The sequence below is a fragment of the Phasianus colchicus genome, chromosome 10 (genome assembly GCF_987193195.1).
Source record: "Phasianus colchicus chromosome 10, bPhaCol1.hap1.1, whole genome shotgun sequence".
Lineage (NCBI taxonomy): Eukaryota > Metazoa > Chordata > Aves > Galliformes > Phasianidae > Phasianus > Phasianus colchicus.
In genome coordinates this window covers 10,669,719-10,693,585 of record NC_143445.1, presented here as the reverse complement: position 1 = coordinate 10,693,585, position 23,867 = coordinate 10,669,719, and the positions used below count along the sequence as shown (strand labels likewise).

At 40.6% G+C, this 23,867-nt stretch overlaps 1 protein-coding gene across 1 annotated transcript in view; it reads left to right on the top strand.

Moving 5' to 3' along the window:
- Window positions 1-23,867, top strand: part of PID1 (phosphotyrosine interaction domain containing 1) — a 78,326-nt gene that overhangs the window by 16,066 nt on the left and 38,393 nt on the right. Inside the window, exon 2 of the mRNA XM_031596334.2 lies at window positions 15,565-15,711. Coding sequence (XP_031452194.1) covers window positions 15,565-15,711 — 147 coding nt within the window. The remainder of the gene's footprint in view (window positions 1-15,564; window positions 15,712-23,867) is intronic.

Genomic DNA, 23,867 nt, shown 5'->3' with positions numbered 1-23,867 from the left:
AAGTATTTTTTCAAGGGCAGTCAATCAATTTATTGTGGATTTTATTCAAAAATACTTTTTTTTTCTTTCTTCAAAAAAGAAGCTTGAAACCTTAAGTAGAGCAGTGTGATGCTTGCCAAATTGGTGGGAAATAGGAACGTGCTGTGGATTTTCCGTGTCTCGCTTGAGTATAGCACCTAGTTTATCAGAAGAACCACCTGAGTTTCATGATGAAATATGCAGTATGGTCCCTGATGTGTACTTGGTAAGGGTTTGCCATTTTCCTCTGATGCTTATTTTATTGGAAGGATACCTCCTGATGAGTAGGAGAGGTTGTTCATTCCCCGCTCATGCCAGTCCAAAACCAGTGTTGCCTGTGTGCTGGGGAGTGCTCGTGAGAAGCAGTCATCTCTTAGTTGAAAAATCTGGAGGCTGGATTGAGTCTCATCCCAGGTAACAATTCCTTGCTTTACTTGTTGCAATTTGCATGGTCCCACTGTGTACTCTCACTGCCAGCATGTCAAATCAACCAGCCAATTGCCCATGTCCAGCAGCACAAAATGAGAAAAATGCCTGCTATTCTCCATCACTATTTTGAACTCTGTCCTTAATCAATCTTTTCTCATGTGCTATGCAAATATTGTGAAGTTTCAAAAATCTGATTATATTTCCTCTCCAGTTGTCTTCCTATCATGAATTTTACAGCTGGTGAAATGAGTATAAATGCGTAACCCCAAGAAAGAGTTGTTACTCAAGTGGGATTTGTGCATTTATAAAACTAGCTAAGCTGCCTGAAAAACTACAGGTGGAAGATTCCTTGTTGATGGCTATAGCAGGAAGCTTTGCCACTGACTTTATGCACTGTGTGCATCTGAGCCCAAAGCGTGGGGACCCTGGTGTTGGATTTGGGGTTCAGAGGCAGCTGCTGTGCAGCCAGGCTGCTGCATGGAACGTGATTAAGCTCTGCCTGAGAAATGATGGCATTTCTGGAAATGGGGTCTTGTACTTTTTAATGAGCTGGGCTATCAGCTCTGTATTGTTGGATGGTTAAAATGGAGCAAGAATTGCTTTAACATTAAAACTGTGCCTGGAGGACTTTTCTGAGAAATTGCTTATGAATGAATATAATACAGTAAGACAACTTAGCTTCTTTGCTATGCTTTTTTTTGTATCAAATGCAGGTTTGAGGGCTGAAACATACAGATGGAAAATAATGTTCAAATGGGGATGACTTTGGAAGCCTTGCAGTGCCCTTTGAACATAGGTAGGGAAGAGAAGTAAGGCAATTTATTGAGATGCAGCTTTTTAGAAAAAATCGAATTCCTTCACAGTATGATGTGATTGTGTGCCAAGCAGAAAGGGGACCAGAACCAGTGTGGTGCAGGCACTGAATTGAGAAGTCCTCCAGACCAAATGTGCTGGGGGTAAATGAGCCTGGTATTGCTTGTTCTTTCTGCAGTGTATACACATGCACGTGTAAATAAATGAAGCAACAGCCCTTTCAGTGTCAACTGTGGGTGGTGAAGCAGCAATGGTGGGCAGACTGGCTGTGGTGTGACCCGGCTTAGCCGTAACTGCTGGCAGCATTCTGTGCAGCCAGACAGAGCTGTGAGTGCTGCCATCCCACTGCTACGTGACTGCTGAGTTCTATCCCCGTGTCCTGCATATGCTGTTCTTTCTGTTGTGCGTTCCTTGGTTCTCCTGCTTTCAGTTTGTCTCCTGTTTCTCCCTCAGAATTGCCTGTTCTGAGCTGATCAGTCAGCAAACAAGGAGCCTGCAAGCTGCGTTTTGCTCCTGTTCTCCGGTTCAGCAGTTTGCGCTCAGGGAGGAAGGCACAGAGGGAAGCTGTACTGAAGCCAATGAACTGATTTGTTCTCCATGTGGATGCTTGTGCCCTGTTCCTCACTCAGATGCATGCTGCACCATTAAACACTATTAAGTATTGGCAACTTCACAGTGAACTGCATTTGTGATTTGGTTACTGTGTAAGCAGAAAAGGCAATCCCAAATCTGCTCCAGGAACAGCTTTATTCCATTGAGTTGGGAATATCAGTGACAGGCACCAGAGCCTGTTAATTTCGAGCTGTACTGGTAATAAATCATGCAAGTGGAAATGCTCATGTCATAGGGCAGGAGTTGAAACTAATCGCTTTTCTACAGATGCTACAGGGAATACAGACGACAGCCGCAGCCCTGTTTCATGTGCTGGTTGAAGCTGGTTCCCTCTTAATCTTACGTTAGGCATGAGTATGGCACTGAATGCCACGGTTTTTAGATGACTTCTAATCTTTATTTTTACAAATGATCATTTGTAAAATTTGCTGTTTAAGTAGATTTGCTTGTTTAGTTTTCTTGTTGTGCAGCAGTTGAAAACCACTGTCATCCTTATGGATAAGTACTGCAGAAAATTTTGTTAGTTTGTGTTCCTGTTTCTGCAGGGATATGTCGTAGCTCCTCAGTGTCTGATTTTCCTGTTGTGCTCTTTGTAGTATGGGTGGCGCTGAGATGCTCGTGCTGCCCAAACCAGCGCTTTAAGATGTGAAAAGCAAAACTTTGGAACATTTCCGTTTGGTGGTTGCTGGATTGCACCCAAGAGGGAACAGGCTTTGTTGGATGATCAAAGGTCCCCTGCTCTCATCAGCTGCTCAGAATGGAGCAGACAGATGTTTATCTATCTGATTGTCTTGTAAAATTGTAGATTTGGCTTGTGCAAATAGCTGTGCACGCAAAATGTTACTGATGTTATTTCAGGGGCTTTTCTAATGTCATTTGAAAATCTGTTCCAGACAGAGAACTTGAGATCTAAAATTAAATAAAAATCAAACAGGGATATCTTCCGCTGCTAAAGCCACGTAGGCCTAGAAATATTATAGTTGGATTAAAGGTCAGTATATTGGAGTGGAACCGGTAGCAATTGATTGATGTGGAGTCAAAATTCTCTCTCAAAATCTGTGACTGCAGTTAACAGCTCACCCAGACTTTTAACTTCTGAGGGTATCTGCTTCAAGATTTGCTTCTGGACCAAAGCAATGTCCATCATAAACATCTGGCTTTGAACTCCTGCTGTCTTTCCCATTGAAAGTCAAAAGCCAAACCTTACTCTGAGCACATTCAGGGCATTTTGTGCTGCATGTTCTTAAACAGCACGTTGGTAGAGAAGACTTTGCAGTGGGCACTCTTGGGTATCTTAGCAGCTGCAGTGCAAGTCCTGATGGTAGCGAGTGGAGATGAGGCAGAGCCTTGTACAGCCATTGTGTGATTCTCTGTGTTCTGCATATCTCATCTGATAGAAGCTCTCCACCGAGTTTCCCTTCTGTTGAAGGTCAAAGGAGTTGGTCTTTGTGACTCAAGCTTGTGGGTCAGCCTTTATATTAATTGCTGTATAAGTTATCTTTCCTTTCCAAAGGTAGGAAACTTCAATGAATGCTGTGAGCTGGACAGTTCCTTGTAACAAAGACTGGCAGATTTGCTTCAGAAGTCCTATGTGGATTCCTCTCATTTTGCAGAGTTGGGGTGAGTTGGGGCAAACTCATGCAGAAGTGGTGCTGGAGGTTCATATTGAATCTCTATGTGCATGCACCCATGTACCTACATCTGCAGGCTACCTGCTTATTGCCATATCAGTAAACATTCAGAATCAAGCTTTTTTTTTTTTTTTTTTGCCCACATGACTGTCAGTGACATCACTTATCAGTTTAGCCCAGAGATTTTTTTGAAGGAACTGTATGTCCATTATACATGCAAATAGCTTAGATAAGTGCAGTTCAGAAATAGGGCTGCAGCATGAAGAGTTCCAAATATAAGAAAAAGTGAATAATTCAATTGATAACCCTTGGGCTTTGTGGTCAGAATGCAAATAACAAAAGCTACAAATCTGAGCAGAGAGACATGCTATAAAAAGCATTATCACAAATTAGGTGATAGAAGGCCCATTTTTGCATGGCAGTTTGCTGGATTTATTTTGGCAATTATTTATTTGTGACGGTGGTTTTTGTGCAAATGGAATTTTTAGCAGTCTTGTTACAGAGGACTGAATATATAAAGCTGTTCAAACATTTTGCATCAGAGTCGGGGTTTTTTCAGCCAAATACACATCTTTTTTGATTAAAATAAATGTCTTTTTTTTTTTTTTTTCCTAGATGAATGACTAATTGATATTCAGAAGATGCAAACCTTTAATATTTTATCAGAGGCCCCTAAATTCTTTCCCTCCCTGTTTTTTTTTTTTTTTTTCAGGGTAAATAATTTAGACTGCAGATGCATCAAGTTTGGTAAAAGGCACCTTGTAAACATCTCTTACAGTTCTGTGTTTTGAAGGATGCTGAAATAACTCCATCAGTAATGCTTATAAGTTAAATTGAATGGGGCAAGGGAAGAAGACAGTGGGGAAATGCTGGGCAGGCAGTTCATTTATTTTAATTTTGCTGGTTCTTTCACATTAGTCTAACTAGCTGCCCAACACACCCACATTGGGGACTGTAAGTGTCTTGGGCATTTAGAATATTTCTATCGTCTTGCATTACAGGAGTGTATGTTAAATCTGTATCTAGGGGACTCTGCAGCTTTAAAAGCTCAAGCCCTTTTCCCTGGTTGACATTCTGTATTACTTGATTTCCCATAAGCCTGAAATCTGTTTTCTTTGTGATAATTGGCAGGGTTTATACAAGAAACATTTGAAAAACGAACCTCACTCATTTACATTCCTGTGTCTCCCACAACTTCATTGCTCACAGTAGAGCCAGAACCTGCAGATTCAGAATGGACTGGTTTTTAAAAAAATTGTTCTTTTGTCAATCAATTTGTAAAGGGTCTGATAGTGGATTGGGTTTAAGGTGGTCATTGGTTTGAACGGAGGAGGAAAATAAGGGTGGAGATATGCTGAAAGAAAGGCTTTGCCTATTCTGTTTGTCTGCTGCTATGCAGGATTGTTTGTTCTGCAGACATTCTCTGCATGGAAAACTTGCCAGTCACTGCTGTGTCAATCAACATTTGGAGCAGATTGGGCTAAATTAGAGTATAATTACCAGAAAAAGAGGAAGTCACCTTCCAAATGTCAGAGGTTGAATGATGATCATTATACAGGTCTGAAGTCTTTAAAATTATGCCAGCCTTGCTGGAAGGGAACATCTGTACAGTTTTGAGCTCCTGTGTAATATAGTTAAACAATTTAATATCTGTCCTTTGATACACTTCAATCCACTGGTGATGTTGAATTACAAGACTGAAATAGTAATGTTTACTGCTACTGTACAAAGCTAAAAATGTTACAGCTATAGGTAAATGCAGCAGCACATGTAAGGCAGCAGGAGGAAGGGGACTAGTGTTGTTCCTGCTGAGCTTCGTACATGTTTTGCCATATATCTCTGTGGAAACAGAGATGGTTGTTTCATGGCATATGGGATTCCTAAAGACTGGGATTTGGTTGTGAATGAGTACATGTTTCCAGAACGGAATTACTTGAGTTTGTTTAATCAATTGTGGATTCCTCCAGAGTGACACTGCAGTGCCTGTGTGAGGAGTTAGCTCTGTTTAATTGGTCCCATATGTACTTGCAGATAGTATATTAACCATGCCTTGGGGGGAGAAGGGCTTTTGGTTGAATCTCATAGTGCTTATTTTATTTCTTTTCTGAAGAGTTTTTTCTTTCTTTTTCCTAAGATCTGTAGACATGTATATACATATAATCACTAGCAGTTTGAAACGCAATACTCAGTAGAGGGATTTGTTGGGCTTCTGCAAAAATATCTCAACCTTGCTGACAAGTAAAGAAGAAACTGAGATTTTAAAGAGAAATTTCTGAGTATCTCCAGGTTTGGGTGCTTAAATTGTAAAAACTCAGGAGCTTAATCTCCCTTCTCATCAAGCACAAAGGACTTGTCCTTCGAAAATCAGAAAAGTGGAAACATCAGTAAACACTAATTACTTACAGAAAACCTTGAAAACCCCATGCAGATTGAGCCGTTACACGTGGAGCACATGGCTGTGAGAGCTCTGTCCTGTCCCTGCGTGCTGCAGGCTGGCACCAGCCAAGGGCAGTGCTGTCCCAGCCGCTTTGCTTGAACTGTTCTGCTCTGCAAGAGGCTGGGGAGTCTTGCATCTGACTTTTTTGGCTCAACTTAACCAGTGAGATAGTTGCAGGAGAAACAGGAATGTAAATGAGCTGGTTTGATTTTATTTTGTAAAGGCTTCTTGGTGCAAATCCTGTCAATTATGCAACTGTAGAGCTATGCTGAATTAATGAGATATTTTGTAGAAGAGTATTTTTTGATCATTTTCTGTACACTCCCATATTCTTGACATAGACTCTCTGGTGTGCTGCTCTCATTCATGACTATAGGAAGTGAGAATACCTACTGTGTGAAATCCCATGGGGACAAGGGTTATGCATCTGCACTGCAGCAGAACCCAGGTTTTGTCTGTATTCTGCATCGTCATCCCCAAAGACTGGAATCACCAGGAATCCTGGCAGAGGTTCCTCATCGTTGATAACTTGTTGGTAATGAAAAAGCATTAATACTGAGGAGGAGATGAAATGACTGTGAGTAGAAGGGTGGCCAGAGGGGATTCCTGGGGAATATGTGTGTTGGGACTCTGGTGCTGAAGGAGGCTTCCCAAAACAGAGAGTGTTTTGGGAAAAGCAGCTGGAAAAGCAGGTCTGTTCACTTGAGGATGGTGTTTGCTCATTGAAAGTAGGAGGACCTGGACTCTGAGATCCTCTGGAATGCCAGGCTTAAATCCCAAGAGTGTCTAGGACCTGCAAATGTCATTGCTGTAAATTAGCACCAAAGGGCTAACAAGAAGTCAGTGTTAAAATGGGCAGCTTTAGAGAAAGGACTGGATCATCATTGTCTCATAGCTGTAAATGTAACAATTCAACAGACTTATTCAAAAAGTTCATTTGGTTTGCATTTAACAAAATACATAAACATTTTTGGCAAGAATTTGCACTCTTTGTTTCTGTGTGATATTAGCAAAAATGCAAGAATCTAGCAAATAAATCATGGCTCATTCCCTGTTTGTAACAGACTCCTCTGTCATTCAATTCATAGCCCTGTCTCAGAGCATTTGAAAGGCAAGAGGGAGATCACTGAGCTACAGAACTGCCTAAGCAGTTATTGATTTATTGCAAAAAATGAAGGAAAAGAATGAATGTGACTAAAAAGATTTCTTTTTTTTTTTTTTTGAATGGGCTGTTCTGGGGAACGTAGTTGCTGTCTGGCAGGTATTGTACACAATGGCTCTCCCTGCCAGGCCTGGAGCAAGGAGAAAGAACTTTGTAAAGCATCCTCTGACACAGAAATTATTGGAAAGCCTCCAAGAGCAGATTGAAAAAGCAACAGCTGCCTTCATGCTGCAGGATTCCATTGTTTTAATATTGGGCCAACTATACCAAATAACATCTACTGGAAACTTGTGTTAGGGGAAGGAGATGTTGGAAAGGAGCTAAGGGGTCAAGCTCAAAATCAAAATGAATGAACTTGACATATTTATGCTGCTACACGTCCTATTTTGTTCTTTCTTTTCTTGTCAGCCTTTATTTCTTCATTTTTTCCATTCTTTTGTTTCCCTTTTTTTTTCCTTCTGTTTTCTTTTTAAACCTTTTGTCTTGTCCTGGGCTTATGTTCAGGCTGCCATTTGGCCTGAAAAATGCTGGGGCTTGCATGGAGAATTTCTGGCACACTGGTACTTTTGGGCGTGTAATCTAGTAAAAACTCCAGGCTTGCACACAGTCACAGTGCTCCTGGGGAGGTACTGCTGTTCTGGATATGAGGAGGTGAGCAGCAGGTAAAGGGGATGACTTTAATTTCCTTTAGTGCTATCCCAGTGGAGCTGTGCTACCCGGGTTGGTTTCCTTTGCTGATTTCTGTGTGTAGCTTGAAGGCCAACAACATCATCAGGGAAGGGAAGGAAGCAGAGGGCAGAGTGTTTGGGAAGCAGTTAGTTATGAGTACAGCTCAGTTGATAAAGTAGGATGCGCAGCTCTCAATACTTCCTAATAACTAGCAACTAATTGGTGAACATCATTTTATTAATGGTAAAAAATGTTCTCCTGGTATAGGATATATGCCATGAACACTGGACAAAGGAAAGATCCAAACAGTCGTGGTTAGATGTCCATCTTTCATCCACGTGCGTAATTTCTACTGAAATAATGGAGTGGGGGCTCAGTTACTGCAATGTTCAAAAAAAAAACAATTGGAAAACTATTGTAGCACTGTGATTTTTTTTTAACCTTTTCCACTGACATTTTAAAGATTTATTATTTTTATTTTCACGGTTTCATGATACCCTGAACTATTGACTCTTTTCTATTTTGATGTGAATTTCTATAGTGGTACTTCAGATTTTTGAGCAATTACAGCTGAAGAGGGTGCATGGTCTCTGAATATCCCGTGTATTCAGATTTGCTGAGGTTGGGGGGCTTAGTTTGGCTATATAAAGATGTTAGAGGATCACTCACAAAATTCTCATCTGGCTCTGAAGTTCCCTGCAGTTCGGAGGGTGTTTGTATCTGGGACTGTGTTTTGTTTGGGCAGCAATCCTGCTGATCGGAATCGCATAAGCTTGGCAACAGGATGGCGGAATCCAGCCAGAGCAAACTCAAAGTACACAGGGTCTGAGAACAAAACGTTTCACATGAATTAAATTGTGAGGAAACAGAAATGCTTTAGTTCTTTAAACTTGTAAGAAAATGGGGCATCATCATACATGCAGTTGTGTAATCAGGGGTATTGATAAGGAGTGCAAGTTTGTGGTTTTTTTTTTTATTAACGGAGTCTTGATAGTCGTGCATGTCTAAGAAATTTGTTTTATCATAACAGGAAGCAGAATATTCCCTAAGGAGCTGGTATTGTAGTGTGGTGGGGTAACTCTCAGTGTCTGCATACAGCAGCATCTTTGCTTGAAGTGTTTTGGCCCTCACCTGTTTTTCACTTCGATGTGTTCTTGGACTTGCCACCTTAGAAAGGTTCCCCATGTCCTTGTCCCGCTTTTCTATTAACAATTCTATGTCCTCCTTCCCCTCTCGTATCCATTTTTCTATATACTATGGGTTCCTCAGCCCTTTGTCCTAACCTGTTTGTCTTCAGGGCTGATTGGAGAGGTCCAGAAGCAGCTTTTGTGCCGGCAGCGGGGAGCAGTGCTGGGAGGATGCTCGTTACCACTCCTGGCATTTTCTTCTCTCCAGTCTTATGCCTTGCTTGTTTTGAAATTATCTTCTGCTCGGTGTCTGCTCGCACCAAGGTGCATATGGCCAGGGTGACATGAGCAGAGAAGTGATGGCTTGCACTCTTTCACTTTATGATGCATGACCATTCAGCACGTGAAGGTCTCTAATTCTGGCATGATGTTGCCAAGGTGCTTTTCTCCAGAACCCTTGGCAGAATTTGGGCCCTTGGTGAGGGTGTGCTGAGCCACACCATGGACTGCCTGAGCTCCTCTGCTTCCAAAATATGTCCTAGGGTCCCCGAAGGTGAGTCTGTTGTACCTTCATGCCCACTGCCATTCCCCTGCAGTTTAGACTTAATTCAGACATAATAACCTCTTTCATCTAAGTAGCATTTGTTATCTGAAAGAGATTGAATGGATTGGGTTTGATAGGCTGGTGAAATCCAGCTCTCTTAAGTTGCCAGAAGGGATACAGTCGTACTAACTAGATTTCACAAGCCAGGTCTGCCACAGCATAAAGATCTGTGTCAGAATCCTGGGTTTGTGCATGCTGGTCAGTGCTGTGCTGCAGAGCAGGCTGCTGATGGGATGAGTTCTGACTTAAGTGCTTCCATCTCTTATGTGGAAAGTTTTATTTTAATGTTCAGTCCAATCTTTATATGAGCTGCTTGTACGAGATAAATGTTGGACAGTGAAATTTAACATAGGAAAAGGGAAAAAAATATTTAAAGTGTATTAACAATATTTGTTTAACAAGAGATGGATCAGATGCAACATTTATCTATACTAGATTGCATTTGCTTTAAATAAAAGCAATGGATAAATTTTCAAATGAAATGTGTCTGAATTCTTTTCTTGCTGAAAACCTGGAGCTTGGGGTCATAGGATCACTGCTCTGGTTGTGTCAATAGTGGAGTAAGCATAAAGGACTACCGTGTTTTTGTCTCCTTTGACCATGAATAAAACTACAGTGCAGTCTGTTGTACATATGAGCTGGATACTTTAATAAGTCACATTTCACTGGGAGTAGGTAAAAGGGGCATTTGGGCTCACCAAAATACTCTTGTGGTTCATTGCTCTTGGTTGTGCCCTTGCTCTCCTATTCTGTTGTGTATTGCTGTGGGATGCTCTTCAACAGTTAGAGTTTGATGCCAGAACTAAATGAATTTCAAAAGTAGAGTGAGTACTTGCATGAAGTGGTACTTTATATATAGAGGTTATTTTTTATTTTTCCCAGTGGCTGATCTGTTGTTCTGATGTGGATTTCATGTGGCAGTTCCTTTGTAGGTGCTGTGGAAGGGTGAGTTGCACTGAAGATTGCTTCTGATTTTGGAAAATATCTATTTCAGAGGCTTTTAACTTTCAAAATTACTCTTTTTCATATGTTAACACTTTTGTCTTTGACAAAAGTAAGCATAGGTCATCTGGAAAAGTAGTGCTTCCTGATGAAGCTGAATGTTGGTTATAACACTGATGTTAGGAGATAATGGGGGCTGAAGGCCAAGGGGTGAAAACTTTGTGACTTACTTTCACAATGTCACAACCCCTGTAGTCTGTAAACTGTGTCTATTTTGCTCATCCCTTATTGCTGTATTATAGACTATCATAAATTTCAGGCCATCTTTTGGGAAATTTTAAAATACATATTCACGTTCAACACGTAACTCTTTCTTAGTTCTGTTTATTAAATGGGAGTCTATTTTATTCCCACTGCCTGGTAGAAAATAAAAATGTCCAGCTCAGTCTCAGTACTCAATATTGTGGACAACAGTGACTGTTTAGTTGTGACCTGAAGATGAAGAGCAGTGAAGAAGTATTAAGCGTTATTATTACAGATTGTCAATGCTTGCTTTTTTCCTCAATGAGACATTTAACTGTACAGTGTCATAGTTGTTTTCTCCAAGCCATTTGGCCTGAGTTGTGGGAAAGGCTGTATTTTTGTTGACAAATTAAACCAAAATGCTGTGAATTTTTATTTTTAGCAGCAACAAAAATTATGCTTAGATTAAATGCATAGTACCTAGCATTCAATTTGCAAATTCTATAGGATAGTTATCCTAGAGCTAATATATGACTGTTGAGTTGATAAAATGAATGTTGAGAAATGAATCAGAAATACTTGATTCTCATGTTGAATTAACTTGTAGCTAAGAGGGTTAGTGATGATGGGCATTTCATGTGAATAGGGAGCACTTTGAAGGTCACAAGTCTGCTTTTCCTCTGCAGGAACTACCATGGCTTGCTGAGGGTTTGGTATACCAGTTATACGCTGTTGTATCCATTTCCTCTGTGGAAGAAAACACCATTAGAACTGCTAAACTAAGCAATAAAAATGATGGAAGTTGAATCCATTCAATAGGCAAAACCATGGTTTTCAATGAAGACAGTTTTCTAATATTAGTAGGAGCTTTACTTAAATCTTACGCTGAATGGTTTCTTGTTCAGCAAGTACAATGCTAATTACCACTCCGATCCTTTCTTTGTCAAATGAGCTACTTTGTTTGTTCAATGAATTTTAAAACTTGTTGCTAATTTTTTTTATTTTTACATTGCTTCTAACGTTTCTTTCAAACATAGTCTGTGTTAGTAGCACCATCTAACTGGAAGAAGGACAAATAATGTGTAGTTTTGAATTTATGTATTTATGCCAGGTAAGATTCTGTTCTTTTGATGATGTTCAGTGTAAGTGAACTTAGTGATTCTGGCAAATAAAATGTGAATGGTATAATGTTCCCTGAAAATTTATTTGCTGAAATTCCAAAGTCACACTTTTCAAGAACTTTTTGAACTTAAAACACTTTAAAGAAATATTCTGGGTTCACAATAGTGGAGAGCTAAAGCCTTTTTCCTCAAAAAAAAAAAAAAAAAACCAAACAAAAAAAAACCAAAAAACCAAAAAAACCCACCACCAAACAACAAAAAAAGTCCCAAAAAACAAAACAAAAGAACCATTGGCTACTGTTATATGTCAACATTTGCCAACGGTTTCCGGAGGAGATGCCAGTTTGGAGTGGAAACTAAGAAATGGATTGAGCGAAGCACTTTATCCTGTTCTTGGCTTAAAACACATGAATAATCCCATTGACTACCCACGTGTGCTTTACTGGGACTGCTCACATAGTGAAAGCTAGGCACGTGTTTAAATAACTTGCTTATTTGGGGTCTCACTGCATGATGTCTCCTGGCAGACTCTTGATTTTCTTATGGCAGCCATCATATGATCTGTGTGCAGGGAGTGCAGCATTGTCTGCACCAGCTACGCAGTCCATAGCAAAAGGATATTTCTGTGTCCACCCCCACCCGGCCCTGCACTTCTCTGGCAACCAGTTACTTATCTGCTGCCAATTGTGCTCTAGAGTTTTTGGCACTCAACCACTCCAAGTTGCTGCTCATGCAACTATTGAATTGCCTTTGGAAGGTGGAGAGTTGTCTTTTTCTTGTTTAAGACTGTATATGTGGTTGTTAAAACATGAAAAATATGGATTGTCATCATAGCTTTCTGCGTTTTGGTCAAAATGTGATCTGCATAACGTTGTCGGTAGTCCCACTAAAGTTGATAGAGATGCTAGCAGAGGAGAGGAACTGTACTGGAAAACCAACTCAATATTCAGGGCCCAAATTGAGTGTTTTCATCTCTTGAATATTTAATGGAAGCAGTGTTCTTTATTTGAGAACTTCTGTGTACAGTTCACCAATGGAAATTGAGCCTTTTCAGAACATGGCGAAGGAGAAATTAAATGCTGGAATAGAATCTTCTTCAGTTGGGTGTTTCCCAACCATTAGCTCTGTTTTGATCCAATATCCCACTTGCAAAATAGTACAACTGTAGTTCAAACATACATTTTGGTGAGTTTTCTACCTTTTTGTGCACGCTGCTGAGGATGCCATGGTTTCCCTGTGCTCGGTGTGGGGCTGTGGCTCCCCAGGGGGCTGGTCCCAGGCAAAGGTCACCTTGGCCTGCATAGTTGGTCTCCATTGCAGTCTTCCTACTTGTTTTCTCTAGAAAGATAATCTCCTCAGCATGGCAGCAGATCTACAGCCTGTATATAAAAGCTAGACAAGCTGTTGGAGGGAGCTGCATTTGCAGCAGACAGCAGTTCCTTGATGGGCCCAGCAGGCCCAGCGCTGTGGTTGGTCATCAGCAGGTAATCAACCCTGGATCTCAGGCTCTGAGCTCACTTTGTGCGTGTTGGGGCTGGCAAGCCGTTGTTTGGCCTTTGCTAACAGCTTCACCAGAGAAGCCTAGGAAACTCCAAACAAAAAGCTGCTAATGGGAACTGAAAAGTGAAATGAAATAGGTTTTCTCCGTGAGCTCAGTAATCCTGGCTGGCAGAGTGCACTGTTATCTTCAGAAACATGTGTCAAAGAACATTCTTCAATGCATAATCATTTTAAACAGAGCCCTTTTTTGCTTGCGATGTGTTTGGGAGAGTGAATGGGATAACATGTAATACGAGCCAGATGCAAAACAGTATGAGTAGATTTCTTTTTCACGGGAAGCTTGAATGCTTGCGTAAACTGCACAGGGGCCCTGAAGTCATTGTAACAGGCTGTAACTTCATGCGTGAGGTAGGAAAGCAAGATTATTTTCACAGGCTGTTAGTGTTTATATGTTGAATATGCTTACAAGAGTGTTGAAAATGCTGTTGATCCAGGATCGTAACAATTATTAGATCCAAACACCGATGAGGTTAGGTTTAAACTGTTTCAGAAGCATATTGTTTTAACAGGCTGTCAGTTAGCTAATAAGTGTTTATGGATTATATAGGAGTTGTATTTCCAAGAAATTCTCATTAATTTTCAGTGGAAAACTCAAATCCGCAAAAATCTGTATGAAAGCATTGTAAAATCTGAATAGTTGGATTTGTGCCCTGTGTATAAAAAAAATATTTAATAAGCATTCTCATCACCTAAAGCACTGATTTGAAAAGCAAGGACCTGAGTTTCAAGCTCTGATACGGCTTTCTTGTATGGTTCTGGGAAATCACTTAGCATCTCTCTTTCTACAAACCAGAACCCATATTGTTCTTCTGCCTGGCAGAGGTGAAGGGGAGGCAAAGGAAAGGAGTGACTGCAAAACAATTCAAGAATCTCCCAACAATACTCAGAGCATACGGTTTGGTTTTGATAAATGTAATTTGGAGTCATTGCACATCTAATAATTGCTGATATGTAAGAGTCAAGTTATGAAGCTTCAACAAAAGCACACTTTTTTAGACAGAGCTGTGGTATATTTCTAGCTGCAATGTGACATTGATTTGTTTCATGTCTGCATGTTTTACCCCTTAGGTACACTGCAGCAAGTGAACACGTTCAGTTTCTCACATCAAAGACAGTTTAAAGATGCATCCAAATAGAATATCCTGCTTTGAAAGGGACTCACAGGGATCATCATGTCCAACTTCTGGCTCTATGGAGATCCACCCTGAAAAATTCACTGTCTGAGAGCACTGCTGAACTCTGGCAGCTGGAGACCATGGCTGCTGCCCAATCTGGCCCTCCCTGATACACTTCTGTGCTGTTCCTTTGGGCCTTACTGCTGGTCACAAGGGAGAAGTGCAAACACCTTTGTACCACACAGTACAAAGATTTGAAGCTAGACTATTTTATTAAAATGTTGAAAATTTTCTCTGACTCTTCTGATTCCACCAAATTGATTTAGAAATCTTTCATGGACTGACCTTCTTCACTTATGTAATTCCTGAGAAGTTTTTCATTCAGCAATGTTAATGTTCATTTACATAGTTTGTCTTTCAAGTTCTGGTGGTTTTTTTTGTTTGTTATGACAAATGGCAAGTTTTTGGTGACATCTATTAGTTGTGTACAAGTAGAGGCATTTGCAGTGGAAACCAGGGGAACAACTGCTTACAAAGATATTTTTAAATTCATAGACTAAAGGAAAACCAACGAGGCACTCAGCTTGATGAGAGCAATACTTCTGTTTACATCAATTGGATGAGGTTAAAGTACAGAGGAAAGAAAATGAGAAAGGATTAAACTTGTTCTTTGATCTCTTCTTCGTCCCTCCATATTGTAATTAATAGCGGGACTGGGTGTATGAGCAGTTTTTATAAGGTGCCTGGGAGTGATTAGAAGTTGAATTTAGACCCTTTTTGGGACATATATGGATTCTAATGATGATTAGGCAAATTTGGAAATGTTTTCTCAGTTCAAAAATCATCTAATATTGTGTGTGTGTTTGTATCTTTTTAATTTAAAAAGATTCTCCACACTGCTAATAGTAATAATGGACAGCTTTCCTTATTTTTTTTTTTAAGTTATGAAACTTTTAAACTCTCCCCATGGAAACTTTCAAGCCACTGAATATTAAATGAAATGCATAGACTGGTTCAACTATTAATTCTCATTTTTCTGCAACCAGAATTCGAGATAATTGCTTTTTCTTTCTCTGCTCAGCACTTTCAGACCATGTTAAAGACCAAGCTGAATGTCCTAACTCTTCGGAAGGAGCCTCTCCCGACAGTGATCTTCCACGAACCAGAAGCCATTGAGCTGTGCACCACAACACCCCTCATGAAGACCCGGGCTCACACTGGATGCAAGGTACTTGGGAGTAGAAATTTAAGGAATGAGACCACTGCGGAGTTGTTGCATGTATATAAGAGGAATAGAAAGAGCTCTATGCAACCAACATGGTCTTTGTTCTGGAAATCCCATTAATGACCACTGTTTTGGTTAATTACCACAGATTTGTACATAGAAAAAAAATGTTGGGGGGGGGGGGGGGAGGGGTTGAACAGAAATTCAGTTAAAAAAAAAAAAAGTTGAGATGTGTGGCACAGTACGAATTATGGAGGATTTCTGACATCCTCTAAGGAACATCACTCCTTGTAAACACAGTAATTGCTTTCTGCAAGTTATGGCATTGATATAGGATATGAAGGGCCAAGTGTTGCATATTTGTGTATAGAAGGCTCTACTATCAGTATAGGTATAAACTTACTCAAGCAGAGTTGCAGGTTAAAAAACGTTGACTATTAAAAAAAGGGTGTGTGGAGGGAGGTAGTGGTGATGGGGGGAAGTCAGACCTTGATTCAGTTAAGCAACAGGATGAAATTGTCCACTTACATCAAAGCATAGCTTCTGAAGAAGCTCTGCTTCTTTAAAGTTTAACAGCTTAAGAGCTCTCAGTGCATTCTTCCATGGAAAAAATCCATATAAAAGTAGCAAACAAATCTACTCCTTGTGCATCTTTCATTGGAGCTGACTCACTTGATGGCAGAGCTTGCCTCACCTTGTAGAGCCACAAGGAGCCTGAGCCAGCCCCCAGCTTGGCCTGTTGTTCAGGGTTTGGCAGCCAGACTGGCTTTGCCTGGCTTAGGTGTTGGTTGTGTGGGGAATCTAAATGCTTTTGGGGGTCTCCAAAAATAGAGCATGAGCCTCCTTTGCTCATTAGCTGTGGAAGAGCTGTTATATTGTGCTGGATAAGGCCAATGTGCGTGATCACCTGTCACGTGTGTGTGCGCACGTATCCACATGCACCTCTCCTAAGCAGTCTTTTGTTGGGAGATCTGATGGGGCAGAGATGAGGTTGGAAAAGGCTGCTCCCCAGTGAGATCTGCAGCTTCTCGTTGCACACAATGCCTATGGCATGAGCTGTGGGTATGCTCTGAAGGGCTGTGCTGTGGCACCTCCAAGTCTGGTGCTCCTTAGCAAAGATTCCTGTTGTGAAGTGTCGTTTTTGTTTGACGTTTTCCCTGCTAAAATAGCTAAGAAATGAGACCATTGCTAGATATTGAAGCAGTACTGCCCTTTGCTGATGCAGTGGAACACAGGTCAAGTGATTCTAATATACTTTGTATGGTAGGTAGCTCGTAGCATCTGCTCTTCCTTGGTGATGCCTTTTGTCCTTTATGTTGACATCTAATGAATTTTTAGAGAATATTAGCTATCATAAAAACGTTTCACAAAGTATCTGGCTTTCACCCCTACTGAGAGAGAGTTCAGACATAATAATGCTTTCTGAAATCAGTTTACCTCTGTGAATGTGTGCAGAATTTAAATGAGTCTTTATTTATCCTTCAACTAAAAGGCGGATTGCAGAGAGGTGTTGAAGCCCTCAGTGAGGAAAGTCTCATTCTATATTTAGAGATATTTTTTTACATATTCATTTATTTTTCCTGCAACATAACATAGTAGTGATGACTGGGGAACATCTGCTACCACAATGCTCCCCTTTTCCTGTCTGTATGGTTTCTCCTTCTCCCCTTCCCCTGTAGCCAGTGCACTTTTGTCTATGCCAGAGCCTTACCAATTGGTTATGGGGATATGGCCAGCCTCCCTTCAGACAATTCAACAGTTGTCATTTCCAGTACTTTCCCTGGGAAAATGATTCTGCATGTATGTCATTCCTATGGCTAAGAAATCCCCTGTAGTTGTTAACTAAGTGTGCCAATTTTACCTAGTCTCTCTAGCGACAATCTTCTTTATTTTTTTCCTTTTTCTTTTCACTGACTAAATGTATTCTTCTCTAAGGGAACTTACATCTTCCAGCTGTTTCTAGATAATTAGCCTTTCTCTCCTCTTTCACCTCTGATTATTCGTTCCTTGCTGAGTGATGTGATAATAGTGTTGCCATAACAAAGCTGACATTTTATAATTCAAGTTTTCGCTCTGTAGGATCTGATCCATCACTGTTATTCCAGACATAAGTGGGGGAGATTGTGGGGTGTCCCTTGTACCATCAAGCCTTCGTGATTTGGAGACTTGGGCTTTTCAGGCAAGAGAAACAGTATCCAGTTTTAACTTTCTTTCATGAATCATAGTCTTTTGATCCTTAATCATTTTATTCCTCTTGACTGAAGTTCCTCCAATTTTTCTATGTAATCCCATTAATGAGATAGCATCATTCTTCCGACGAAGCTCCAGACATCTCATTTTATTGCACTGCTTTAACATAAGCCTCAGCTGGCACCATCATGTTATGGGAACTTGACACATGCAATTGCTTTGCAGTTCAGAGGTCTGGACATAGGTTTTCTTATGCAATTGTTCTTTTCCTTGTCCTTTCACCACAAGACAAGTTTTCTTTTCTATTTCATTCAGTGTTAGCTTCTGAATCCCAAAGAAACAAAACTTTTCTACTGAGATTCAATCTCATCCTGTAATTGAATGTGATGTCTTTAAGAATAGCAGAGAAATAGCTTGCTTTAACTAATCCACATGGAATGCCCACATAATCTGTAAAGTTAAATAACTGAAGAAATTCATAGAGTCTGCTTCTCTTTCATCCACATTTCCAATTCTGATGCAATTTCACTGCCATTGTGTTTCCTGAAATATTTTTTTTTTCTTAGAGCAGAAGGCTTCAGGCTTTGCTCCTCCTGTCACTGCACATCCACACCTGCCTGTCTGGGCTGGCGGCACTATCACTGTTTCCACCCCACCAGACTCATTGGCACGATTTCACCAAACAGAAGAGAGAAGATATTGTTTGCATTGATTTGCAGTGCAAGGGTGTAGGCACACGTGTTTCAGAGATTGTGGTTCTGGTTGATCATTCAGACAGCAGTTAAATTGAAGGCTGCTGTTCCCAGGGGACATCTTTTTGCCCTCCTTACCACACCAGTTGTGTCTGCAAGTGGGGAGTAACAGCCCCACACTCAGCAGTTGCACCACTTCAGCCTCACTCAGCAGATAGCCTAAAACCAAGCAGGATTTTTGGGTTCAATAAAGCACTTAGACCCTTGCAGGGGGTTGTCTGCTTTTGTTAGTGCCATGGTGTATGTTAGGTGAGAGGCAGGTCTTGTGCCATGGAGGAGCTGCAGCCAAGCCCCTGCAGCCAAGACCCAGTGTTCTGCCTGCCTCTTCCCACAATGGACATGGGGTTTGTGGCTGCTGGAGCACCAACCATCATGGTTGGCTGCTGGTCTGAAGAATGAAAAATCCAAACTGGCTTACCGTAAACTTGTAAGTAGCAAGTCTCAGCTTAAGCTAAACCACCTTGTGCTGCAGAAGAACAAAAAGCAGTAGGAACGTCTTTTATTCATCCCAGCTGGGGCACTTTTTCAATCACAGGCTTCAAATTTGCTCTTATTTTAAAATGTTTGTGTATACAGACATGAATACTGGTTTGATGCTTATGAATATGTGTCTGTCCTTGTTTAGATCCTAACGATTTTGACTTGACTGTGATTGTCCGACTTGTAGGTCTTTCATGTCAAACATGATGCACTCTTGTGTTGCAGCTGGAAACTTCCTCTTGCCTTATCACAGCACTAAGTACCTCCAGATGGAAACTGAAAATCTGGAACACCTCCAGAAAATAAGTCACTCTTTGCTCAGAAATGTTTTCTCTGTGCCTTTTAACAGATTTTGTTTAAGTTCTGTGTGTTGTACTCTTCTTTAATGTCTGCATTGGCTTACACTGATTCTAATGTTTCTTGATTTCTGTCCCTTTCAGCTACAGTAGTGGTGTGAAGGGAACTGCCTCAATGATTCCTCTTCTATTGCTGTAGCTTTTCCAGGCACTGCTGCATTAATGCAAAAGGACAGAGGTTAAAAACGCTGCCTCTGATTTTTGAAGTGGTGTCATAGTTTTTTTTTTTTTTTATTCTAATATTAGAAGGCTCTTCAAAGTGAAATCGGTACTGAATAATCAGTAGCTAGCTGTAACCCACCTGGATAATGGTTTTATTCCTCCAGTTTCCACCAGTAGATAAGCTTTTCTCAGCAGATGACATGAGACTGACATGAGAAACATAAACAATGCAAATTACAATTCTTAAGAGGGTGTTTTTATTAAGTGACCAACTGTCTATTCATGATGTGGTGTCTGCAGACATGATACTCATTGCTTGCCTGCCTTATTGGATATGGTTGGTAAGGCTATTGCTCCAGGCTTTGAGGAAGGGATGCTGTAGTGGTATATCTTAGGTTAAGAATGTCTAAAGTCTCGTTAGAGTGATATTGGTGTTTTAAAATCAAATCTTGCAGATATTGATAGAGGTGTTTTTTTTATTTATTTTATTTTTAAATATAAGCATTACTAGAAATAAATGGAGTTTGGTCTTTGGGAATAGCTTAATCTTTTTGCTCATGAGGCAAAAGAAAAAAATGGTTCCTGTGCTGAGCTTTCTGCAGGCTGGTGACTACAGTAGGTTTTATCTGTGCCTGTGTAGCAGGAAGGGGCTGCAGCCTGGAGCTGGGTTCCCTGCAGCAGCTGGAGCCAGCAGTAGCACCATGGAGCGTCCTGCGGAGTTCCTGGCTGCCATCCTCCCTGCCTGGCTGTCCCTCGTGGGCAGATTTCACTTCCCTTTTGTCTCTCTGCCTTTCTCCCGTTTTTGTTCTTGTCCCTGAAGTAACTTTCACTGTTGGAGACATTGCAGGCCCTACTAATAAATCTCTCTGCATGTTAAACTCCCTCAGCATGCGCTGAGCAATAGGATTTACACCAGAGTAGCAGGGACTGGCAAGTAGTCTGTGAAGTAAAAATTCATACTGTAGGATGGATAGCAAGCAATATCGATAGCAATCTGATTATATTCCATAAAAATACAGCATTTCTCATTGGGATACTTACTAAGTAAATAAAACTTTGTCTTGAAATTGCCCATCTAGGCCTGTCTCTGATGCCTTGTGTAAGAGGGTAATTTAGGAAAAATGTCTGCATAGATATTGCTGCCTATTTTTGCTTTTCTACTTTATTAATTTTGATTACAAGGGCCTTGCAGCAGGGCTGTCTCTTACCACATTGTAAAATAACGCAGTTCTACTCTACCCTACATGCCGCTGTATCAAATTTATTAATACTATTGTTGCTTTTATTAGTCACTGCAGTTTTAAAACTTGAATACTTTATTTCATTTAGATCAGACTTTCCCAAGCCATTTTGTGAACATTTCTGTTCTATGCTATCTTTGCCACTTGTGTCCTATTTTAATCAGATGAGCCAAATACATCATTGCTTTAAATTTCAGGAGCCAGCTGCTTCAGCATGCTCCTCATTTCCTGGAGTCCCCCTCAGCTTTCAGGAAATCCCCCAGCTGAGGAACCATACCCCCAGGTAGCAACCCCAGCCTCATGCATCTTCCTCTTTCTTGCTTCCCAAACTGTAGATTTTTGCTCTGGTTAGCCAAAGAGTAGGTAGATGGCTCCCCTCTGATGTGCTTCATTGAGCGTAGGTTGTGTTTTGTTTCTTGATAGTGAATCAATTAATAGCAATACAAACAATCTCTCTCATTTCAATACCCATAGTTCTTTGCTGTTTATATTACCCTACTGGCTCAGAAGGCCTGAAAATGTGCCTCAAGACTTTCTAAGGCAGGGGAATCCAAGATTTCGATCAATGGCTAACAATCTAGTGTTTTATTTCAATTACTGTGGAGGATTTAAATACTCCGATCCTCTAAAACATTTATTGCTTTTTGACTACTCAAACCATAGCTGATTGGAAGCGGCACGTACTCCTAAATCCACCTCACTTTATCCTAATAAAATTTAATAGAAATGATTGTTTGCAGCTACTGCATGGTCAGGAATTATTGCCTTGAGCGTAGCTCTATCCAGTTGTAAATACAAGTCCAGCTAGCTGGCTGGTCTTTCTTACCAGTTTGTAAGTCTGTAATGTTAAGATGGACGTGAACTTTAATAAAGATACAAATTAAACATGAAAAAGAAAGTATACCATCACTCTCTAGCCTACTGTTTTCTGCCATATTTAATATGAAAGTGAAGTATAGAGCTTACTGCAGTCCAGCTTCAGTAAAGGTCTTCCGCTGTTATCCTTAAGCATTACATGTTTTGTACAGTGAAGGGGGAGCATTATTCTGTCAGTCTGTCTTGTTTCTTTCTGCTGCTTTCTCCCCTCATTAAATGAGGCAAAAAGATGCATGTGAACTCTTGCATGGGGCAGATGTTAATAGGTTCAGTATATTTAGATACAGCGCTCATTGGTGAGAGATGAAGAGAGCTTTAATGATGTGTTTTCCAAAAGTTGGGTTCATTGAATAAACTAATGCCACAGCAAGTGTACCATATGAAGATGAAGTATTTTGTTTACTTTGTCATCATGTAGTGTTACAGAAATGGGAAAAAAAAAAAAAAAAAAAAAAAAAGCTTAATACTGAAGTTAGGGAAAGATAAAGTGCTTGCAGGGACCTTTCATATGTGTGTATCCCGGAGTGCTTCATGAGGATTAGTCCAAGCCCTATTCTAATCTTAAAAATGGAGAGTTACACATTATGCTTTCTTTCTCAAGGCATGATCAAATGGCAAGGTCCTGTCCTGCACCTCTGAAGTTAACAGCAGCTTTGCTGTGGGCTCCACTGTGACTGTGCTGGGATGCACCATGAAGTGTAGTCATGCAGGACGACAGCCACTTTCACGTGGTGCAATACTGGCTGTTCTCAGTGTTGAGCTTTGGAGAGGAGCTCTCTTGCATATGATTTTATTTATTTCATGCATGGAAAGTCCATTTGCGTCACTGAGGATTGATGTTTTAAGTTAGAGCAGAAGAACTAATAGAAATATGAAGGGTAGATGCAAGCAGAGAACGTTAAAATGTCATGATGCTTCACTTCCTGAAGTCCAGGAGTCCTAGGCAGAGAATATAAATGGACTAAAGCATTTATTAAATCTTAATCTGTGCCTGCTTTAAATAGGACCTTCTGCAACATTTAGTTTTGCTATATTGGATGTGTTTTGGCATAACTTTATTTGCTTACTGGTAAAGTGGCATTGTAAGATTAATATATTCTGAGAGCAGTCTAAGTTATGTCCTGTTAGATATGGTAGTGGTATTTTTTTCATAACATTTGCACCAGTGACATTTTTCAAGTCATGGTTCAAGTAAAGGGCATCTTGTTAGTCGGGAAGTTCTCATATGCAATCTGAAAACGGTCTTGTATTTCACAGTCAAGTTTATGTTTCCGATTTAATAACCTTTGGAGGAAATAGTATGTGGCTGTGTATGATGGAGTAACTTTGCTCCAAATATATGCGCACTAATTAAAGGAAAATGGTTTCAACTTTTTTTCTGCCTTCTTTTGGTTTTTCAGTGAGAACGTGACTCTTGAAACCACTGAAGAGTTCCACAAAATGAATATGAAAGTCAGCTTGGGGCAGTGCTGTTGGCAGGGAGAGCAGGAGGATTTCAGGGAGTTGCTCTGGGCACTGCAGGATTGGAGATGTTGTGGATGTCTGTTTCCCCTTCAAGGAGGGAACTCAAGGCTTTTGCTGGGTGAATTGTGAGGAAAGTTGGGAGTGAACTAGGTTTTGTGGAGTTTGATGAACATGGCTGTGTATATGTGCTCCTGGGAGGAGGGTTTTGTCCCCTATGCCTTGGGCAAAGGAGGAAGGCTTCCCAGTTGCCATGGACCATGCAAATGATGTCCTTACTGTTAGTGTGCTGAGATCTTGTCAGCCCCTTCTCAGAGCAAGGCCCAGGGTCCTTGGTTTTGCTTATGGAGTGACCTATTTGCAGCACTGCTTTGGTCTGCGTGAAGAAATAGGAGCAGACATGTCACACCACAGTGAGAGCGCATTCATTCATTCAAACAGACTAAACAATAAAAAAACACACTGAAAAATGCAGCAAAATAAAGTTACAGCATCCATTAGAACCTGTGCTTTACCCCTCCTTTTGGCGCATGTAGTGTATCACTTGCACAACTACTGCATACATTTCATTTAATTTTATGCCCTTAGTTTTGTCCCTGCAACAGATGCAGTGAGTTCCAGTAAAGAAAATGAATAACAGT